The 16447-nt window shown below is 44.4% G+C and overlaps 1 protein-coding gene and 1 long non-coding RNA gene across 6 annotated transcripts in view; one reads left to right on the plus strand and one right to left on the minus strand.

The window, feature by feature from the left end:
- CFAP65 (cilia and flagella associated protein 65) overlaps nt 1-15196 on the minus strand; it is a 31681-nt gene extending 16485 nt beyond the window's left edge. For 2 of the 5 annotated variants that reach the window (XM_069982536.1, XM_069982533.1), the window contains exons 1-19: nt 15110-15196; nt 13041-13256; nt 12546-12730; nt 12212-12314; nt 11465-11631; nt 10317-10516; nt 8834-8967; nt 8504-8726; nt 7715-7980; nt 7434-7634; nt 5849-6208; nt 5459-5596; nt 5140-5385; nt 4058-4282; nt 3288-3440; nt 3030-3195; nt 2237-2365; nt 509-734; nt 272-400 (exon numbers count right to left, since the gene is read on the minus strand). In XM_069982536.1, coding sequence (XP_069838637.1) covers nt 272-400; nt 509-734; nt 2237-2365; nt 3030-3195; nt 3288-3440; nt 4058-4282; nt 5140-5385; nt 5459-5596; nt 5849-6208; nt 7434-7634; nt 7715-7980; nt 8504-8726; nt 8834-8967; nt 10317-10516; nt 11465-11631; nt 12212-12314; nt 12546-12730; nt 13041-13118 — 3329 coding nt within the window. In that variant the 5' untranslated portion in view covers nt 13119-13256; nt 15110-15196. Of the gene's footprint in view, nt 1-271; nt 401-508; nt 735-2236; nt 2366-3029; nt 3196-3287; nt 3441-4057; nt 4283-5139; nt 5386-5458; nt 5597-5848; nt 6209-7433; nt 7635-7714; nt 7981-8503; nt 8727-8833; nt 8968-10316; nt 10517-11464; nt 11632-12211; nt 12315-12545; nt 12731-13040; nt 13257-15068 lie in introns of all 5 variants that reach the window. The other 3 variants (XM_069982534.1, XM_069982535.1, XM_069982537.1) reach the window with 3 other exon arrangements.
- Nucleotides 15197-15330: 134 nt separating this feature from the next.
- The window catches only part of LOC138800674 (uncharacterized), a 185935-nt gene continuing 184818 nt past the window's right edge, over nt 15331-16447 (plus strand). The window contains exon 1 of the long non-coding RNA XR_011364497.1: nt 15331-15462. This is a non-coding gene — a long non-coding RNA (uncharacterized lncRNA). The remainder of the gene's footprint in view (nt 15463-16447) is intronic.

Raw genomic sequence — 16447 nt, forward strand, 5'->3', positions numbered from 1 at the left:
AGCAAAATTAAACAACGGCCGTAGTTTTACGACTAGCCCGTACGCTTGTAATTCCACGGCTGTAGTTTCAGTCGCAAAAGTCCGGCCGGTGAAAACAATGGCCGTTATTTTATGTAGTGTGAACATAGCCTCAATGTGAGGATAAAAAAAAGGTACTGCAGTGGTTAAAAATGAATGTTGGGAAGCAGTTAAATCCACAGGGTTTATACAGTATGCTGCCATTGTGTCCTAACCCCAGGACAGTGAGGCACACAAGGCCTTACACACTCACCAGCTGACAGGCAATACCCCCTTATTCTCCAGCAGGAGCAGAGTAGTAAATGGCTCCGTCCCGACAGGCGCAGCTCCAAAGTTGAAATCCAGGAGGACGGGAGTGTTTACTGAGGGACATCTGCGGATACTGGGCAAGAAATGTATAAAAATGCATTATATCACATTCTTAGTCATTGTGGGGTATGAAATAAAATCATAGATACAGGTTAGGTGTCATTCAGCCACGTGGTGGTACCTGTGCCGCGTAGGGACCCTGTATATCAGCTCCCCCGGTGTGGGGTCACTTTGCAGGCAGGAGTTAAGTCTTTCCAGAGAAAAAAGCTTCCAGATCTGAATCTTGCTGAAGGCACCAGCACTGCCCACCGCACAGGCATCCACAACGGAGAAGGTGGGGTATACACCCTGTGCCATCACAGTGCTCAGAAACCGCTCCTCACTGACGCCATCTGCTGGATTCAGGGCTGCAGGGAGAGAAGACTCAGCTCAATAGCTAGAAAGATGGAGTGGGTGGTAAAAAGCATGTAACTTAAAGGACAACTCCAGTGAAAATTTTTTTTCTTTCAAATCAAGTGCCAGAAATTTGTAATTTACTTCTATTAAAAAATCTCTAGTCTTTCGGTACTTATCAGCTGCTGTATGTCATAGATATAGACATAGATAAGAAAGGCATACAGAAGCTGATAAGTACTGAAAGACTTGAGATTTTAATAAAAGTAAATTACAAATCGCAGGTGCTTTCTAACACCAGTTGATTTAAAATATTTTTTTTGCAGGAGTTGCCCTTTAAATCTACAGCAAATAAAGTGTGGATTTGGGTGTGGAATATGTAAATTACGTTTAAAGTAAAATTCCACTGGGTTTAATAATACACATTTGTGGATTCTGATGTAGATTCACAATGTTTCTGCAATGTAATCCACAAGAATTGAAGTCAAAGAGAAAATCTGCAGACACAACTGGGTAGGTAGACAGCTATGGTAAGACTGGGGGCCTTTAGGCTGACAGCCGAGCTCCTGTGATGTCACGACAGCATGCCTATGCTGGCTAATTCTAACCCCACAACACAAAGGCAGAAAAAACTGTAAAAAAGGGCAGTCATCAGCAGTCATTAAGTGGTTAAAAAACTTTCTCTCACTATACTTTTAACAACCACTTATACCATACAATGTGATGCTAATGTATTGGAGTGTACTGTGACCCACTCTATTAGTACACCCTGAGGCTGGGTTCACACTACGTATATTTCAGTCAGTATTGTGTTCCTCATATTGCAACCAAAACCAGGAGTGGATTAAAAACACAGAAAGGATCTGTTCACACAATGGTGAAATTGAGTGGATGGCCGCCATATAACAGTAAATAACGGCCATTATTTCAATATAACAGCCGTTGTTTTAAAATAACAGCAAATATTTGCCATGGCGGCCATCCACTCAATTACAACATTGTGTGGACAGATCCTTTCTGTGTTTTCAATCCACTCCTGGTTTTGGTTGCAATATGAGGACCACAATACTGACTGAAATATACTGTGTGTGAACCCAGCCTGAAAGAGAAAGCGGACTCTTACCATAAATCTAACCCCCTAGATGCCACATCTACTGATGACCATGGCATCCAGGGGGAGAAAAAACTTGAAACAGAGATATCTCCTCAGCCTGCCCTAAACACACTTCCCAACATACATGTAATGTCAGAAAGGGTTTACTAATTCCTTCCTCTATATTATTTATCATTGGTATGACTATAGCCTCAACAGCCATAACACTACTATGTGGGTGCTCTGATATATGGCTCTATTATATATACTGTTAGTTATTGCTACCTATGCTGCTGTTTTAGTTTCCTGTATTAGGTGGAGGGTCCCATCTCATTTTGCTCTACTGTTCCTGATAGTGAGAGCCTACATCCTACAATGTGGACTGTTAATAAAAGCTGCCTGGTCACACACAGACAATCCTACCTCGTGGTGAGAGAATGCGGTAGCTGATAATCCACGTGTAGGAGACCCGGCGGGCAGGACGAGCCGTAACTCTGATCCTCAGCTTGGTACGTGCCGGCAGTCGGCCCTTCTCCTGTTCAAACTCCAGGGCTATGCAGAAGGAAATAGAGTGTAGATTGGATGGAAATGGTGCAACACTGGTATATACTGGCAACAAATAAAGGACTGAGGATGGGCAGAAACACGTTGGAATGTTTCTCATGCTTCAATAAGGAGGAAACTTTGTGTAGTAGTGCAGTATTAAGACTATGTTCCCACACCGTCTATTCTTGGCCATTTGATGGCCGACTTTTATGAGGGACATCATTTTAGGGCCAAGCTACGACTGTTATTTTATAATTACATCCGTCCTAAAAGACGGCCATCAAATGGCCAAGAATAGACGGTGTGGGAACATAGCCTTAGGCTGTACACATATGTTGAAAACAAATTGCTTCTGCTACAATTGTTGCGCAAAATGCAACAAAAATGTGATTTGACGGCACTATGTATTTGGACCCTAATCCTATTATTAGAGATGAGCACAACTGGAGCATGCTCGAGTCCGATTGTTCGGTATTTCATTACTGGTGGCTAAAGAAGTTGGATGCAGCCATATGCCAAATTCATGTTTCTCAGGCTCCCTAGGGCTGCATCCAACTTCTTCAACCACTGGTAATCAAACGCCGAACAATCAGACACAAGCATGCTCCAGTTGCGCTCATCTCTACCTATAATGTTGTCTATTAAATAAAAAAGTCCTCTAGTTACTTACCCACAGGGTCATTGATGACATCATCTGGGTCACATGGCCCAGAGACCTCCTGTTTGGCACTGAGTGTATACTCCAGGGTGCAATCACCCTCATTGGATAGAAGCAGATTATAGGACTGAAAACTCCCGACTAAAACATTCCCCAGGTCCACCGTCTCCTGCTCTGTCTGAAGGAGAAAAGGTTTGATGTATACTGAGTATTGCTGGGAAGCACAATATGGAAGAGCAGAGTCCTGCCTCGAGCTGCCATCTTACTTACCGACAACCAGCCTTTGCATCCCTCGCCGTTGATCCGCAGGATGTAGCGCTTTTTCTGGCTGTGTTCTGGGCTTTCATCAGCCATCCATGATAATACGGTGGCTTTAACAAAGTATTTTTTTTCCTCTTGTGGCACAAATGACCACTTCTGTGCCTGTAGGATGAAATAATATTCTTATGGCCACTGTGTCATGTTGTTTGCCCGGCTAAACACCTTCTCCCCACTCCAAAATCTCTACTCCCTGGTAAGTAGTCAGAATGTGAGCAACGAGCAAGTAGGAGAAGAGATTGGTGAAGAGAGAGAGACAATTATCTATTACTGCAGGGTCCCGACATACAGGAGCCGCCTTTCCCCTGACATCTGCTGTCCAGGACCCCCCTATACACAGTAGAAGGTGAAACAGTCCTGACATAATTGGTGGGTTCAGCATCCCTTCATCTAATGTGTATGACCGCCCTAAGCAGTATATAATTATGTGAAGAGTGTAGTCAAACTGTTGGGTTCAGCAACGTTCCCCGAATCCGAATTCTCGGCATTTGATTCACCGCAGCTGCAGAAGTTGGATGCAGCCCTAGGCAGTCCTGGAAAACGTGGACTATGTCTGTATCCAATTTTTCCCTGACTCTCTAGGCCACCTTGTGCAGCCGTGGGGAATGAAATAGTGAATGTTCAGGTTCGGGGAACATTGCCAAACTCGAACTGTTTGACAGGTCCGCTCTACACTAGAAGAGTGTTGTATGTCTGTCATTCTATCACCTGTGGTCTCTTACCAAGATTTCATTTGGTCTGATAATTCCCGATCTTGGATGAACTGAAACGCATTGCTCGTGTTCTTGCTCAATCCTCCACTCAAAGTGCACAGGGATCCTGGAGACGTTCTTGATGGAGTAGGAGCATTCAGAAAGGTTCCCCACGCAGGTCGGCATAAAGTAAAGTTTTCCTTCTGTCTCAAGAGAGAGTTGTGGAGCTTCAGCTCGACAGAACAAGACGATCTCCTGAGAAGTGTAAAAATAAAGAGAAACTAAAAGGATCTGTTACAATAAAGAGCATCCTATGGGGTCAATGGGAACAATTGCAGGTAAACCTTGAGTGTGGTTCCCTTCTGCTGCATCTATACACTGCAGTAATGGTGCAGCTATTACTACCATTATGGGTAGATTCTATATATTATAAAGCATCTCTGACAGATGGTCGAGACTTCTGATATTGAGATCATGGTATCTACAACCAAAGGTATATTGGGTCTCTATCCTGCTTTCTATTCATGGAAAATCTCAAGCCAACATCATATTACTGCTTTAGAGATATTGAACTTCCCGAATGTTTAGGTTAGCATGAACCTGAACTATCAGCATTTGAATGTCTGGAAATGGTGGATGCAGCCTAAAGAAAACATGGATATAGCCATAGACCATAGACAGTATCCATGTTTTCCAGGCAGTCCTCTGGTTGCATCCAACTAGGCAGCGGGATTCAAATGCCAATTGTTCAGGTACGTGGGAACCTGAACATTCCGCAAGTTTTTCATCTTAAGGCTATGTTCACACTGCGTATGAGTCCGTCCGTAGTGCGAACCGCGAATATACGCATGTAGTTTTGAAGTTGATGTGTACTCTGGAAAGTATACGATATACGGCCGCACAATGCACACTACGTATGAGCTTGCGTACGAACAACGGCCGTACTTTTACGTAGTGTGAACATAGCCTAATACTGCACACCTAGGAAGCAGCCAGATCGGTTGTCAGTGTTTTTTAAGTAATAGATGTCTAAGTAACAGGTAAAAAGAATTTTTAAAGAATAAGTAACAAGAAGGCACCTTGAGAGTTTCAACATCGAAGGGAAGACTCACCTGAGTATAGTCAGGGCTGTAGTTCAGCTGCAGCGGCACAGTGTGTTTTAGTAGCCCACTGTCACTAGGACTGGTCCTTACTAGTAACACCTGATGGGATCCAGGGTCCACATGACCAGAGCTCGGTTTCACCTGGACACCAGGGCAGCTGTTCTCATCTATCACAAAGGTTATTATGGTGGGTCCTGTGTTCTGCAGCAGTAAACTACGATGAGTGTGGTCATCTTGTTTAGCTGGTGGAAAAATCTGCAACAAATGGACAGAGAGTTACGCTCCATGTCTTCCATGTTTCCCATAAGTCTTTTTTTGCACTTCTCACCATCCGTGGAGAATCTAGAATACACTGGGGTACAAAATGTTCTTGTCCTAGTGCAAAAGTGTGGCCCCTCGCTCGAAGCGTAATGCACCATGGTGGACAAATAGTGACGTCCTTCACATTACGGTAATCGCGCAGAACCTGCAGATGACAGATACATTTGATTTTTGGGATTAACCCTATGTTTCAAAGATTCAAGTATAGTTTTCCAGTTAAAAGGGGATTTTTTTTCATAATGAACACTTATTTCCTATCCACAATATCATTGATAAGTGTCTGATCAGCGCAGGTCTAAATACTGGAAAGCCACTGATCATGACTATGGGGTTCCTGTGCCCCCCTTCTCCTTCATTTACAATGACCAACTATGAGCGCTCGGTCATCAATACTCACCTTATAAAAGACAAAGCCCTCCAATTCTGCACAATACAAAGTGTCTACTTGTGATGGATGGAAGATGACTCTGAAAGCTGTGGATTTGAGTGGTGGAATGTCCATGCACTCGGGGGTGACCCGGAAAGGGCTGTCTGGCTTACAGGTCCAGATGACGGTCACCTTTCCCTTTGTGTGATTGGTCAGAGACAGAGGTAGGGGTTTTTCAGAGCTGCACTGGCAGCGGCCAAAGTCAAAGTCTCTGGTGCTGGCTGTGATGTGGGACGTCGACTGGGCGGCCTCTGGGTTAAACTCATCATCAAAGAATTCAGAGACGGCATCAGCGAGGACATACTTCTTGGATGGTGGGTTATCTGTGTCCTGGATGGGGGAAATGACCAGACTATTGTACATAACGTCAAAGATTAAGGGGAAAACACAAAAAGCCAAAGGTGCAGATGCCAGCAGATTAAAGGGAAACTGTTAACATGTAAGTTTCTTACCTATATCCTCTGCGCTGTTTCTGTGCTATTAGCAGTTTAATCCTTATTCTAGTTAAGCGTTTTGGTGCACTGAGAGCGGTGCTACCACCCCCCAGTGCACTGGTCCGCCCCAGCCGACGCGCCCCTTCTAATGAGTATCAGCAGAGTGGGCTGTTCCAAGGATTGTAGAGGTATTCCCGCCCCCAGTGCGTCAAAACCCCTAATTAGCATAACATGGAAATGGCGCAGAGGATGAAGGTAAGAAACTTAGCTTCATCCTTAATACTCCGTACGCTATAGAGAGATATCAGCAGGATGGATTCTTCCGACCTGCTGATAGTTTCCTTTTAGGAACACACAAGGGCGCAGGACCACAAGCCACTCAGCAATTGTAAACCATGGCAGACATTAGTGCAGCTTCCCAGTGGACATGAGGAAGTCCTAAAGGGGGCCCCCTACAGGGCATGTTAGGTACACATGCATAACACATAATACAACTAATGGACACAACTTGGAAGAGATGAGGACAATATATAAAGCTGGTCAGAAAATTCACAAAACCCCATCCCTATGCTGAGTATGTCGATATTACAGCTCTATGTGTTGTTCATTCAGTTCAATTTCTCGACAAATACTAAATGCAGATATGCGCTTAATTGGAAAACTTCTGCTGTATCTGAAAATACCCTCAAGGGGTTGTTCACTAAAATAAAAAAAATAAAAAATCTTTCTAATCAACTGGTGTCAGCAAGTGCCAGGGATTTGTAATTTACTTCTGTTAAAAAAAATCTCAAGTCTTCCAGTACTTATCAGCTGTTGTATGTCTTACAGGAAGTGGTGTATTCTCCCCAGTCTGACACAGTGCTCTCCGCTGCCACCTCTGTCCATGTCAGGAACTGTCCAGAGCAGCAGCAACTCCTGATAGAAAACCTCTCCTGCTCTCCAGACTGAAAAGAATACACCGCTTCCTGCAGAACATACAGCAGCTGATAGGTACTGGAAGACTTGAAATTTTTTTTATAGAAGTAAATTACAAATCTCTGGCACTTTTTGGCAACAGTTGATTTGAAAGAAAAATTTGGTAAACAACCCCTTTAATGCTTCATCTATATAACAAATGTAACCTGTTCTGGCAGAGTGAGTGCTCCAGAGGTGTCTGTGCCAAGCTTTCCACTTTCCAGCATGGCATCCAGAATGTCAGGAGAGTATACAGACAGACCACGTGCCATATTAGTCCTGTAGATGGAAAGATGTTTTGGAAGCACAATGGCAGGTTTATCCATAGTCGAGTGACAAGTGCCGAGCAAATCCACAAACAGAGGATCCTAGAGAAAGCAGAAGAAGTCAGTCACTACACACAAACTCAGTCCTAAGAGTCAGAGCTTATTTCTTGTTGTGGAGCTACCTGGTGATGGAGGAGGCAGGCGACCCTACGATAGTGCGGAATCGGGTGCATTGGACAGAAGGTTATCCTTATACTCTGAGTCTCCTTGGCATTCAGAGTCCCAAATGGACGATCGAAGGAGAAAACACTTTTAGCATTGTCAATAACAAACTGGTAGACTGCAGGCACATCTGAGGTGTTGGTGATCTCTAGGGTCCGGACAACCTTCTCCCCCAATTGCAACAAACCAAAATTTACTAATGTTGTCTGGAGAGAAACACAGGGCCCTGCAAAATAACAACCATATAAATCAAGGGGGGCAAACTCTGGTTCCCCAGCTATTGCAAAACTACAGTTCCCATAATAGCTAAAGCTTCGGCTGTCCAGGTATGATGGGAATTGTAGTTTTGCACTAGCTGGAGGGCCTGAGTTTTACACCCCTGATATAAAGCGTATACACTCGAAGTGATGCAAACATATGACTGCTGCCAAAATTATGAGTAAAGCTAGTAAGGGAAGTTCCTCTCTTAGGTTCAAGACCTTGGTTGTCCCAGAATCCTGTGGGGTGGAGTAGCCTCACAAATCTGAGAATGGGGACATTCATTCTCTATTGGGCTGCTGAACTAGAAAATGTTTGACGGCCTCACACACAATGAATGGAGCAGTGGCTTGGCTCATACAAGGAGCAGTAATATCTGCAGCTACTATTAGCTGAGGACATGCTGAGGACATTGCTAGACAGCATTACATTTACCATCTATGTGCAGAAATGCTAATAGTGTCTCCCCCCAATACGTGATATAAAGTTACCTTTACATATTCCAGAGACCTTCAGCACCGTCCTAGTAAGATTCCCTGCTGGAATAACATGGAAAAAGTCCACACTCTCCATACCCACAATACGTGGCCGAAACTGTAGGGGGACCCTCTGCTTCCCATGAGCAGGAACCACTCCTTGGGAAACTTCACAAGAAAAGTTACAGTCCACTTGGGAAGAGCGTTTCTCCCGCTCAATACGGAATGGTGAATCTACCTACAGGTGAACGCACAAAAAGACATATCGGTATATATGAAGGGAAACTGAGATAGGAAACCCCTCACCCTAACACTATAAAACGTGCACTGTCTTGAGGGACATACCATGGACAGGTTGTGTATTTCAATGGTTTTCTCTGATACCATGCTCACTCCAACAGATCCAAAATCCAGCAGAGGCCCCGCTTCTTCCTTCTTTTCACACCCCGGCACCGTCACCAGGAGATGGGGATACTTGGCTACAACATGGAAGACATGAAGGTTAGTTACCTGTATCATAGATGGGTCACTTCAGTTTTTAGACTCTAGGCCTCAAGACATAAATTTGGACTGGGTTTTGTTAATATGTCAGTAGTGACAATATGCCATCATTTGTAAATTGTAAAGTTTCAGAATTTCCATCAGGCAAAAAGAAATTACAGCAATCCCTTGAATGTCCTTCTCAGTCAGAGAGCAGGGTCATAGCAGCCTCAGATATACAAAGCAGTTGTGATTGTTGGAACTGAAAAAGAGCACCACACCGGCCCATGGGTTGTGTCTGGCATTGCAGGTCAGATGCATTTATCTGATTAGAGATAAGCTGCAACAGTACATGAGAGAAGTGGCGCTATAGAGCCTTTCCTTTAGTCATAGACAACCTCTAGGTTACACATTGGTTGTGATAAATGAACCCACATAATGAACTAAGGGAATGTGCAATTCTGCAGCTCGTATTTGCTCACGGAATCTGGTAAACCATAGAGTGGAGTCTATGGGAGCCGCAGAGATGTGCGCAGCCGCCAGAGTCCGCGAGTGGGTGCGAGCTGCAGAATCCGCAACGGGTGTTCCGTCGGGATTCTGTAGTGTGCACATACCCTCATATGTTATTAGTGAGATATCCTAAAAATGACAGACTCCAGTAGTAAAGGATCTCCTCTGTTCTTAGAGACAGCATTTATGGGACCGAGTACCCATCAAAGCTTAACCCAACCACGCTTAGGGTCCATTTACACAGAAAAATTATCTGATAATCTGCCAAAGATTTGAAGCCAAAGCCAGAAACAGACTATAAACCGGGAACAGGTCATAAAGGAACGCCTGAGATTTCTCCTCTTTTCAAATCCATTCCTGGCTTTGGCTTCAAATCTTTGGCTGATAATCTGTCAGATAATCTTTCTGTGTAAATGGACCCTTAGATACCCAAATGCAGGTATATTTCTGGTAAAGCATCTAAGCAATGCATCAATTTTCCATCTTTAGGCTATGTTCACACATCATATTTTTTGTGACAAGAATGGCCAAGTCAAAAGCTTTAATTGGTCCGCGTCCTTCTGAGTGTGTAGACCCGTAACGATTGAGAGAACACTCTGTAGTAGAAAAAAGAGTCAGGCTTATAATGGAGCCCAACTCCTTTCTTACACAGAGAGGGGAGAGGACGCACTACATCGCTCGTTCTTCCATTTGGTACAGGTCTGAACACTTAGACCCGGACTGATCTCTCTATGACATGTCAAAAGTTTTTTGAATTGCCAAATACACTTTAAGTATTTTGTTCTGGTTCTGTCAGATTTATGACTGGACCTGTTTAACACTATGTTTCTCTACTTACCTATTGCCGTAAAGTGGATGAATCTTTTATATTCCTCCTGTTCACCAAAGTGACAGGTTGCAGTCGCATTATACACAAGGGCAACCTGAGGCTGGAATATGACTTTGGTCCGAACCTCACACTTGGGATCGAGAACCCCTCTGGCTGGTATCAGCAGGAACGCCTCCGGAACATCCCAATGGAACCGAGTCTGCAAGTCACTAAGGAGACAAATGGTAGAGTCATCACAAGATGGGGTGGGTAGTGAAAATCCCCTTAAAATTTCTTTCAAATCAACTGGTGACAGAAAGTAATACAGATGTGTAATTTAATTTTATTAATTATTAAAAAAAATCTCAAGTCTTTCAGTACTTACCAGCTGCTGTATGTCCTGCAGAAAGTGGTGTATTATCTCCAGTCTGACACAGTGCACTCTGCTGCCACCTCTGTCCATGTCAGGACCTGTCCAGAGCAGGAGCAAATCCCCATAGAAAACCTCTCCTGCATGTATTATGTTCATACATGTAATACATGCAGAGTTATTTCACTTTCACGAATAACTTTTAAGAAATATTGCTTGAACATATGTTCCCTTTATAATTTATTGTTTACTTTCTTTGCTCTCCTTATGTTTTATTTATACAATATGCTATATTTGTTGTATACTTTTGTTTGCAAAATTTGCTATGTTTGCAAAATTCTGTTGAAAAAATGCAATAAAATATATTGAAACAGAAAACCTCTCCTGCTCTGGACAGTTCTTGACATGGACAGAGGTGGCAGCAGAGAGCACTGTGTCAGACTATAAAGAATACACCACTTCCTGCAGCACACACAGTAGCTGATAAGTACTGGAAGACCGGAGATTTTTCAATAGAAGTAAACTACAAACCAACTTTCTGACACTAGTTGATCTGAGAGAAAAAAAATTACCAGAGTACACCTTTAAGAATACAGTGCACACATAACCATGAGTCTGCTGTATTGTTTCATCCTTCTCATATCTCATAATTCAAATACCAAAATATTTTTTGTACTGACCTGTAGCTGTAATATACTGACCATTATCTATACATATGTCAGATCCTTTATTAAAGCTATAGTTAAGATTCTTAGTATAGATTTAATAATTGATCATGACTATAACTACAGAAAGAGGAATCATCTACCTTACATTGCGCAGGACAAACATGGCCTCTGAGGTGTCATAGACAGCACAGGTGGGAAGACTGAGTTCTTCGGGGAACAGCAGCTCATGGCGGAGGAGCGTAGCGCGTAGAGCCACGGAAAAATTGCCTTCTTCTGTCTCAAATGTGATTGCATCTTCATAATCCCGCTATACAGTGACACCAAAAACAATGGTCAAAATGCACAGCTCAAATGTCGAAGGTCAAATGCAAAACAGGTAGAGAAGACTATGGCTGAATCCACATGCTACCGATTCTGCAGCAAATTACAGTACATTGTGGATTCACCTCTGAACCATAAAGAGCTCCTGTCATCGGGGACTGGAAATGTGTAATGTTCACACAACGTAAGTTCCGTAGTAATCACGGCCGTTGTTGAAAATCTGCAACAACGGCCCTGATTACTACGGAACTTACAATGTGCAGCAGTTGAGGGAATCCCGTCTGGAGTGTATACACATAGTATACACTCCGGCCTGGATCCCTGGCGGCGCTGTAAAAAACTGCAGTACCGGCTGGGATGATCTTCTCTGACACTAGCTATTGCGTGTCCCGGCTGGGTCACGGAACAGCCAGTGTCTTACGCCATGTGAACATGGTCTCAATGTGTAATTTATTTGGTATGCTGTTTCTGCCTATAACCACTAGATGGTGATGTAAGACAAGCAACTACAATGTAATTCTTACAAACCTCTAGATCAGGTATCAAAGGGGGTGAGTACATCTTACCTTTTCCAGGGGACGGAATGTGACAGGCAGAGTAAAGGACGTTCCTGCACTCAGCGTGACTGTCTGTGGAAACAGAGTCTTGAAGAAGGTGGTGACTGGAGGACTGTGGGACCGACAGAACATTGCAGTCAGTTAGTAAACTCTTAGTGAATACAAAGCATTGGGTGATATCATCCAATAACTGAGAAGCAATGCTGGGAGCTCCCCCATAGGGACAGGTTGAGGTGTCAGAGCAGACGCAAGTAGACACTTGGATTTCTGTAAGTGCCATTCACATGAACAGAAGAGTCCCAGAAATACCTGGAAGAAACCTGCTGAGTGTGACTGTACTCACCTGAACTTTATCTTCTGTGTTCTCAGGCGGACATTTTTCAGGGTGAGATTCTTGGTGCTCTCCTTTCCTAGTTCCCAGTTCTGCCAATGTAGACAGCGGCAGACCTCGAAGCCTAAGATGCTGTCCTTTTCCTTCACCTTCCTGCGTGGGACAGAGCGGGGCTGTGCCTCGGAGGAGACACGTCTCTGCAAGACACAAGATGGGGGAAATGCTGAACCCAAAAGCAGAAACAACAACAAATCCTTTATATAGTAGAGCAGTGTGCACCAACTTGTTTGAAAACTACCACTCCCAGCATGCCCTGGGAATGCTGGGAATGGTAGTTTCATATTGGCTGGAGAAACATAGGTTAGGGAACACTGATCTAATACAATAGTCTCCAACTCAATGCTAATGGCATGCTGGGAGTTGTTTTGCAACAGCTGGAGACTACAGTATTATATGTCTAGTTATAGTGGATGTAATATAAAGGGTAAATACTGTTTTAGTACTCACCAGTTTGATTGAGGGGTTGCGGCTCTGTTCCCCGAATGGACTGGAGTCCAGAGGTCTCATGTGAACTGGTCCAAGCATCCTGCCTCGAGTTCTGATGTGAGTTAAAGTGGAAACTTCTGCCTGCAGCCTCTTAGTGAGTTATACCGCAGCACATCACTGTCCTCCCTCCACCGCACACTCACACACTCACAACCTCGACCGCCGGATGATATTAGTCTGAAATGGAAAAAAAATGTCACTCTGAAAGAGTAGTAGATGCTGTGAGGTAACTTGCAGCAGATGTGGTTGGTAAATCTACAGTAAGTGAATGTAAACCTCTAAAACAGAGACCTAGACGGCTCCAAAGACTTGCGCTGGGAGTCCGTCCAAGTCACATGACACAGAGCTGTGTTTGAACCCTCAGACCGCGGCCAATCAAAATTTTTGATGCTCTTAGTAAATCCTTGTATTCCTTATGAAATAACTTTGGAACATCTTTTCTTATAATTTTGTGTTGTGCCGTTCCACCGCTATTCCTCCTGGAAATGTGTGACTACAGAACAATTGAACAATCTGAAAGTATCCAATCAGAGCTGACAGCGTTGGGAGACGCCCCCTGCTGGTGACACCCGGTTTGGCTATTCAGACATACATTTCCAGGAGGAATAACAGAGGGACAACATAACATAGAACTAAATAAGCCTCAAATGGTCAAGCTTTTTTTTTTTAATTTTTAAAACTTTTGCAGCATTTTGTGGGCTTTTTTGCACATTTTCCAAACATTTTTTGCAAATTAGACTTTTTCTTGCAATTTGCTAGTGTTTTAAAGCAATTATGAGCCAAAAAAAGTACCAAAAAAATGCTGTCTGAGGCTAGACCGTGTACAGATGCACTGGGGGCGCTGTGGCCCACTGCTGCCCTTCTATTTCAGAAAGATGCCCCTTTCTAAAAAAAAAAAAAAAAAAAAAAAGCATGAAACAGAAAAACATCACTAGCAAAAACATTCTAAAAACTAGAAAATGTTATACAATTAGTATAAAAGTGAGTTTTTCTATCAGAAGATGCATATGGGCCGGCGTTATCTGGAGACAACTGCAGCAAACCCTCAGATGTGAACAGCATCAAGTCTGTTAGAGGTGTCTGCCCCCAATGTACAGGGGAATGTTCCCATTCACTGACAGCAAGCAGAAGAGCATTATCTGAATATGCAATGTTGTAGGTCTACGATAAGGATGTATGGTGACTGTGTCTATGTCTTTATATGATACATCTTATACTCATAGTATTCGATATTTAGATCATGTTTTAGGACCTCTGCTTGCTGTCAGTGAGCAAGAACGATCACATATAAGCCCACAGGTTTTGCACCAATGTGTCATTATAAGGCCATATTAAAGGGGCGTCCCTACTGAGAATCATTGAGGTGTTATACTCTTTAAGGGGGGGGGGGGGGGGTCTCTAGGACCCCCAGGGACCCCAATACTGAAGTTGAGCAGCTGCAAAACATCACCGGAGAAGATCTATAGAACAAGGCACACTAGTAGATCAGTGATCCCCAACCTGCTGTCCTCCAGCTACTACAACTCCTATCTGGGCATCTAGAGACAGTATACATTTACTTATAGAACAGTACGTGCAGTGTGTACAAGTCACGTGACACTATTCACTGACAGGGCATGATGGGAGTTGTAGTAATAAAACAGCTACAGAGTCATAGGATGGGGGTCAGTGCTACAGAGTATACATACAGTATATATATATATATATATATGGAAATTTATCAAAGAGGCGTAAAATAGAACTGGCTCAGTCGCCCCTAGCAACCAATCAGATTCCACCTTTCATTTTCCAAAGAGTCTGTGAGGAATGAAAAGTGGAATCTGATTGGTTGCTAGGGGCGACTGAGCCAGTTCTATTTTACGCCTCTTTGATAAATCTCCCCCCGTGTGTATATACCGTCTTATGGGACGTGTTCTTCCCCTCTGTGTACAGGTCCACGTTATAAAAACACATAAAAGAAACCCCCTCATTTCCTCAGACACAACATACATCTACATTAGCGGAGACGGAGGTCCGAACCCCGAGCTCACCCTGACTCTCTGTAGTTACCAGTCGTCTGTCTCTCTGGCGGCCATGTTCCGTCTCCTAGGTAACAGGACGCGGCTCTGCAGACAGTGCGTTGCCTGGCAACCACGGCAGCCGCGCAGGGTCAAATCTGGGAGAAGGCGAAGCTTGCAACTTAGTCGTCAGCTGTGCTGTGTTTGCTGCACGGTACAATGTGAGCGTCTCCTGTGTGACCACCAGCCGTGTATACTGCTAATACATAGGTAGTTATTGTGTCATATATATTGCAGGAGGCAGACATGACACAGCCACAGCATTCATAGACAAGCATCAGAAACCTTTTACTATGGAGGAGATGAGGGTAGAGCTGTATCCAGAGGTGAGACACCATGCACTTGTATTTGCAGTGATGTAATGTCATGTGAAGCACATTTCTATACAAGAAACAAAACTAATAGTAACTGAAGGGACGTCATAGATCCAAAACGCATTTAAAGGGGTTGTCCTGGATGTGAGAACATGAACGGATTTATTCCAGAAATGGCGCCACTTCTGGCCTCAGGTAGTGTGTGGTATTGCAATTAGATTTTATTGAAGTCAATGGAGGCAAGTTATAATAGTGCTGACAATCTGAGGACATTGTGGAAAACCCCCTTTAAATAGCGGAGTGCTGTGTGGTGAAAACCAGTGCCCACTGCTGTCAGACCACGCCCCTGGGCCACCACACAGGCACAGCAACAATGGCCGCCGCACAGACACAGCGCCACAGCAACAATGGCCGCCGCACAGACACAGCGCCACAGCAACAATGGCCGCCGCACAGACACAGTGCCACAGCAACAATGGCCGCCGCTCAGACACAGTGCCACAGCAACAATGGCCGCCGCACAGACACAGCAACAATGGCCCCCTCACAGACCCAGCGCCCCAGTAACAATGGCCACCGCACAGACCCAGCACAACAGCAACAATGGCCCCCGCACAGACTCAGCGCCCCAGTAACAATGGCCACCGCACAGGCACAGCAACAATGGCCGCCGCACAGACACAGCAACAATGGCCACCGCACAGACACAGCAACAATGGCCACCCCACAGACCCAGCACCACAGCAACAATGGCCCCCGCACAGACTCAGCGCCCCAGTAACAATGGCCACCGCACAGACCCAGCGCTACAGTAACAATGGCCACCGCACAGACCCAGCGCTACAGTAACAATGGCCACCGCACAGACCCAGCACCACAGCAACAATGGCCCCCGCACAGACTCAGCGCCCCAGTAACAATGGCCACCGCACAGGCACAGCAACAATGGCCACCGCACAGACCCAGCGCTACAGCAACAATGGCCACCACACAGACA

This window comes from Dendropsophus ebraccatus, chromosome 9 (assembly GCF_027789765.1).
Source record: "Dendropsophus ebraccatus isolate aDenEbr1 chromosome 9, aDenEbr1.pat, whole genome shotgun sequence".
In the NCBI taxonomy this organism is placed as follows: domain Eukaryota; kingdom Metazoa; phylum Chordata; class Amphibia; order Anura; family Hylidae; genus Dendropsophus; species Dendropsophus ebraccatus.